This window comes from Ursus americanus, chromosome 5 (genome assembly GCF_024610735.1).
Source record: "Ursus americanus isolate L20-20 chromosome 5, mUrsAme1.1.p, whole genome shotgun sequence".
In the NCBI taxonomy this organism is placed as follows: Eukaryota; Metazoa; Chordata; class Mammalia; order Carnivora; family Ursidae; genus Ursus; species Ursus americanus.
Window position 1 is genome coordinate 85,115,819 of NC_142131.1, and position 6,823 is coordinate 85,122,641.

Genomic DNA, 6,823 nt, shown 5'->3' on the forward strand with positions numbered 1-6,823 from the left:
AAGTGGATTATTATACTATTTATTTCAGAGATTTATTTTGTAAATCAAGTGAGCTCAACCATGGAACATGTGTATAAAGACACCAACTATGTTATTGCCAGCTATTAACTTTTATTATCACTAAGAGCCTCTTATCATGAAATAAGTGAATACAAAACTATTCCATTCTTGCTCATCTGCCATATTCTGGGCTTTGTTGGTTTATTCCAGATCAGAGAAGATGAGATATGGATGTAACAAACCAAACAACAGTGACAGAGTTCATTTTTCTTGGGTTTCCTGGTGTTCTCTGTCTGCGGCTCACATTGTTTGTGATGTTTCTCACGGTGTATCTGCTCTCCCTCATGGGAAATACCCTCATCATTTTCATTGTTTTCATGGACATCACACTCCAAACACCCATGTACATTTTCTTAGGCAATTTGTCATTCCTGGAGATCTGGTACACCACAGCCACAGTGCCTAAGTTGTTGGCCACCTGCCTCTCACAGGTTGTTACCATCTCTGTTTCTGGTTGTATAACTCAGTACTATTTCTTTTTCTCCATGGGAGCTACAGAGTGCATCCTGCTGGCAGTGATGGCCTATGACCGGTACCTGGCCATCTGCAGCCCTTTACGGTATTCACTTCTCATGAGTTTTCAGGTGTGCCTGCGGTTTTCAGCTGGATCTTGGATCGGGGGCTTCATTGCTCCTCTCCTACCGACCATACTCATCTCCCATCTAAACTTTTGTGGTCCCCAGAAGATCAACCATTTCTTTTGTGACTCGGATCCCATTTTTAAACTTTCCTGCTCAGATACATTTTTGGTGGAGACTTTGGGCTACACATGTACCTCTGTCTTGATTCTAAGTTCTTTCCTTCTCACTATGTCTTCCTATGGATTCATTGTGGTCACAATAATCAGGCTGTCTTCCCAAAAGGCTCAGAAGAAAACTTTCTCCACCTGTGCTTCCCACCTCACTGTAGTCACCATTTATTATGGCACCATTATCTTTTCTTATGTTCGCCCTCCAGCCAAGCACAACTTCACCATTGGTAAAGTCATCTCAGTGTTCTACTGCATGGTCACTCCATTGGTAAATCCTCTCATATACACCCTGAGAAACAAAGATGTGAAGAAAGCTTTCAGAAAAATTCTATCAAGAAAAATATTTCTTTTGACCAGAAACTTGCAAAGGTTTTGAGAAATACTCTTAAATGATCAATTTATAGTGGATTCCTAAACCACATTTGCAAATGGTAAGTATTGAAAATTATATTTAAAAATTGATATTACTTAGTATGGACATTTTGGGCTGAATTCTACCAAAATAGATATTGTATAATCGCTACATTTAAGAATGTCTTGGTGCAATGCCATAGTGATAAACATAACTCAAATTATCTGTTCACAAGACATTCATAATTAGAAAATAACCTGGTTTTATTCCATACAATAGTTCAATTGAATGTTTTCATAATTTACACCTTCATAGTAACCACAAGGCAAAAATTGTTTTTGTTAAATGGAGCAGTGTTACACCATCTTGTCAATAGGTTATTATAAATGTACCTCCTTGCACCTGAAAATAATTAAATCAATAAACATTATTAAAAACATATGATGAGCCAGGCAGTATTCTTAATTATGGGTGTTGATTTAATTCTGAATATAACCTTAACTAGAAACTTTATTTAGAAAATACTAGGTAACTATTTTCTGGATAATAGAAATAGTAGAAAAGTACTAGAATATTAGATTATTTGTAGATAACATAACTGGATTTTAAAATATTAACAGAGGTAAAAAGATTATTAACTGGATGCAAAAGAGGGAAAACTTAGAACTGGGCAGTCTAATAGTGAGATACCTAACATAGTCAAAAGAGTATCAGCTCTCTTAGATTCTTATAAAATACTCAAGCAGACAATTATTTCTGCATAAATTAATTCAATTCTGAGAGAGAGAAAAAAAAGGACATACAACTGGTCTTTCATTATTAAGTTCACTTTTTATGTAAATTATGAAGTTTTACACTTTTCAGTTACTCCAGTCCATCATGGTAACTAAAGAGATGACAGGAATACTTAAGAAATAAAATACACCAAAGGTTTACAGTGAGTGTTCTCCACTTGACCACCTCCTAAAGTCTCTCTATTTGATGTGGCATCAGTGGACTGCCAGCATCAGAGCAATTTGGAAGTTTTTTAAAATGCAGAATCTCACTCTTGGCCTCTTAAATGAAACTATGCACATTTAAAGGTTCCCAGTTGATTGGTATGCAGATTAAATGAGAAGAATCACTATTTTAGGCAACTTTGGTTTTAAACAATATTTTATTTTATTTGTTTTGTTTTATTTTATTTGTTTTATTTTATTGTATTGTATCTTATTGAATTTTTACTTTTTTGTTTAGATTCAATTAGCCAACATATAATCTTTTTAATGTCAAGATTAGATAATGAAATCAATACTGTGTTTCACATGGCAATATTTATTTTTTTCTCTGTTTAAATATTGATCATTTTCTGGTATATATTAAAACCATCATTTTTTAATTGAATACCTAATTTATCTTCACTTTTAAAACAGTACACAATTTTGATTATTGTCAAAATCAGCATATGTGTAAATGTGAAGCATGTGCCATGCATCATTTCTTCTAACCCTTAATTTTCTAGTAGAATATCAAAAGCGATGAGAAAACCCTCCTAATAATAGTAAGAAATACTATTTTGGCACACAGCTATATCCACATGCCATCTGAAAATACTTAGGAAAACAAAAAACCTGCCTACTCTTTTAGGACTTATGGCTTAATCTAAACATTAAAATGTGATAAGACAAATAAAAAGGAGAAAAACAGGTAAGCTTTATAAAATATTATGTGTCTATATAGGTATCTTTAAAAGGAAAATGAAGAACCAAAGAAGCTTTTACTCCCAAAAGCTTATATATCACTTTAAACACAGAACAATAAATTGTGGCATTGTTCCAAGAACAAGGGGCTCAAGCTAGGATTAATACACTATGAATGAGTGCCCACTCAAACTATAGGAGAAACTAAAGAAAAAAAATAGTGTTATATTAGTAGGTTTGCTGTACAGGTCTATTTTTACTTCAACACCTAAATTGCAACTGATACTTGTTCCTGGGACAGGGAGTGTACTTTCCTCATTGGACATATTATGATCTGCTTTTATTTTATTTTTTTATAGATCCTTTCATTTTCTTTTGTTTTCTTTCCCTTATTTTATTATTATGTTATGTTAGTCACCATACAGTACATCATTAATTTTTGATGTAGTGTTCCATGATTCATTGTTTGCATATAACACCCTGAGCTCCATGCTATACTTGCTCTCCTTAATACCCATTACCAGCCTAGCCCATCCACCCACCCCCTCCCCTCTAAAACCTCCAGTTTGTTTCCCAGAGTCAATACTCTCTCATGGTTCATTGCCTCCTCTGCCCCCCCTTCATTTTTCCTTTCCTTCTCCTAATGTTCTCCATGCTATTCTTTATGTTCCACAAATAAATGAAACCTTATGATAATTGTCTTTCTCTGCTTGACTTATTTCACTTAGCATAATCTCCTCTAGTTCCATCCATGTTGATGCAAATGTTGGGTAATCATCCTTTCTGATGGCCTTTGGGGTGCATATGGCCCTTCTCTTCACTACCTCTGTGTCTTTGGGGTAAATACCCAGTAGTGCAATTATTGGGTCACAGGGTAGCTCTATTTTTAACAGCCTGAGAAACCTCCACACTGTTTTCTAAAGTGGCTGTACCAACTTGCATTCCCACCAACAGTGGAAGAGGGTTCCCCTTTCTCCACATCCTCTCCAACATTTGCTGTTTCTTGCCTTGTCAATTTTTGCCATTCTAACTGGTGTAAAGTGGTATCTCAATGTGGTTTTGATTTGAATTGCCCTGATGGCTAATGATGTTGTACATTTTTTCATGTGTCTGTTAGCCATTTGTATGTCTTCATTGGAAAAGTGTCTGTTCATACCTTCTGCCCACTTTTTGATTTGATTTTTTTGTTTTTTGGTGGTTGAGTTTGAGAAGTTCTTTATAGATCTTGGATAGCAGCCCTTTATCTATAGTGTCATTTGCAAATATCTTCTCCCATTCCGTGGGTTGCCTCTTTGTTTTGCTGACTGTTCCCTTTGCTGTGCAAAGCTTTTTATCTTGTTGAAGTCCCAGATGTTCATTTTTGCTTTTGTTTCCCTTGCCTTTGGAGATGTGTCATGAAAGAAGTTGCTATGACCTGTTTTTAGATAGAAAGGGCAAGTCAAGGATCCCTTCCACCATCTGCTGTTTCTCAAGTACCTTCAGCTCAAAATAATGACGTTTTGGGGGCTAGCATATTCTGAACTGCTTTTGACTGAAAAGATATTTCCTTATCCAATTAATGTTAGTAATCATCCCAAAATCAAATTCCATGGAATAATTCATATATAAGGCCTCCTCCGTTTATCACTTTATTGATCCTAAAGCTATAACTGGGTTTCTCTATTTCTTCCTTTTCTTTCTTTTTCTTTCATTACTTTTATTTGTTTTATTTATTATTTTATTTATTTATTTATTTATTTATTTATTGCTAAGGCAACCAGAAGCTGGGATGGTTTTCTGTATTTCATAAAGGGAAGAGAGTGCAACTTAATCCAACTCTAATTTAAAGACATAAAAAAAAAGCTTGTCTGTTTCATTCATTAATTTTTTTACAATGCTTGTTTTTATAAACACTTAGAGTGTATTTTCAAAAATTTCAATAAGTGTGATTTCATTGGAAAAGGGAAAATTTTGTTATAATAATACATCACATTTCCATTCATTAAAGCAGATATTCATGGAGTCTCAGAATCTATGCTGTTAGAGAATAGAGACTGAGAGCAGAAAACAAAATGCAAATGTGAGTCAGTGTACAATTATCTCTAATAAGAATGTGTCAAAGTGGAAGTGAAAAATATTTTATTTTGATTATAAAAGCAGAAGAGAATTTCAAGAAATATTTCAAGAATATAAAGGAAACAAAAATAGTTTATACAGAGTGCATTTACTTACAAGCTTTTTGCTAAATTTTGACAATGCATTTACAAAGACACGTTTTTACCAAATGAGATTATAATGTGTATAAAGGTAGCTTTTATAAGTATTTGAGCAATCTCTTGATTTAAGAAATTGTGAATATCTTTATCTGTTTGGTTGTAACTTTTCTTGTGGTATAAATTCGCTAAAATAAATGTTCCTTTTAAATTTTTAATATTAAGTTTCTACCCATGTGTCCTTTTGAAATATTGTTGTTTTAATTTCTATGTAAAATACTTTATGCCTCACTGATTATCTTCTTGTAAAACAAGCTTGAATTATGAAAATTTCTATAAAAAAACACAATTCAGCTTTATTCCATTATTCTCAAAGAAACGCACACACAAACACACATATCTCATGTAGTGGTCCCTTATTATTTAAGTCAGAAAACCTCACACTTTAGAGATTGTCTTCTCCCCTACTCCATCATTATTTATAACTAGTCCTTCGTCAGTTCTTATTTTTACAACCAAATTCTCCATTAATGTATCAACATATTTTCATTTCCATCCATGCCACATAATTAGCACTACATTTAGTCTGGGGTACCACATTATTCTCTTCAAATGTCTCAGTCTTTCATACAAGACTTCTTCCACTACAGCTTTCTTGCCATAACCAGAGGGAACATTTTACAATGTCCACTGAAGGGAAAGAAGAGATAATATCAAAGAAAGTAGCAAGTGCAGAGATATGGTTTAGGGGAGAAACAGATCTAAGGTGATGCAGAGGCAAGGGAGGGAGCCATGGTCACAGAGAAGGGTGAAAGAGAGAGAGGAACAAACAGGGGAACACACAAGGAGAAGGTTTCCCCAAAACCTTTGGCATGGAAAAAGAAAATGGTGGATTTTCATGAGTTCTTACAAGGAGCAGGGCTTAAGACATGGAATTTTATTTTTTTAAAGATTTCATTTATTTATTTGACAAAGAGAGGAAGCAGCAGCAGCAGAGGGAGAGGGAGAATCAGACTCCCTGCTGAGCAGGGATCCTGATATGGGATTTGATCCCAGAACCTTGGGATCATGACCTGAGCCAAAAATAGAGTCTTAACTGGCTGAACCACCCTGGCGCCCAAGCATGGAGTTTTAAAAGTCAGTTAGCTGGGATAAAGCCTTGAATCAAAGCCCTGCTCCTGGAGAGAAGGCAGGCAAACAACTCAGGGCAGATAGCCTGGAAACAGCAAACTGAAAAAGCCTTTGGGGTTGTTTGGGGGGGGTATTTGCTCTTTTCAGAGTGTGTCCTTGAAAGGCAGCAATCACAGAGATGTCTCTCCATGAACATAGGAGCTGGTTGGTGCCATTACCCTTCCCCAGCACTCAGATGAACACAGAGTCAATGGTGGGAAGCACCACAGCACCAACACTGGCTGCCTAACTTGCTTATACTAAGCACCACAACCTTACACTCTGGCAGAACTGTTCCTCTCAGTCAAGACTGCCATAGTTCCAATGTCAAGGGGCCGGGCCCCTACCCCAGAAGACCAGCATAAAACCTTGCTCATACCGTATCTCCAGATCAGAGAGTTCTGCAGGGATTCATTTCTGATGGAGTTAGTGTCAGGTTTCATTTCACAAACAGACCAGAGTACACCTAGTTAAAACTCATCACATTCAGGTCAAGGAATAATCAATGCCACAGCAGGCAAGAAGAGCCTCTGCAGACCACTGGGCTGAAAAATAGAGCTACCAAAACACAATATCAGAACACACACAACACACACTAAAGATACTCCTTGAAGCACCA

General features: G+C 35.7%; 1 protein-coding gene across 1 annotated transcript; it reads left to right on the top strand.

The window, feature by feature from the left end:
• The first annotated feature begins 227 nt into the window (after positions 1 to 227).
• LOC123791166 (olfactory receptor 6F1-like) lies at positions 228 to 1,187 on the top strand. Its single transcript, XM_045795805.2, has one exon. It carries the CDS (start codon positions 228 to 230, stop codon positions 1,185 to 1,187), a length of 960 nt encoding a protein of 319 aa, XP_045651761.2.
• Positions 1,188 to 6,823: the final 5,636 nt, after the last annotated feature.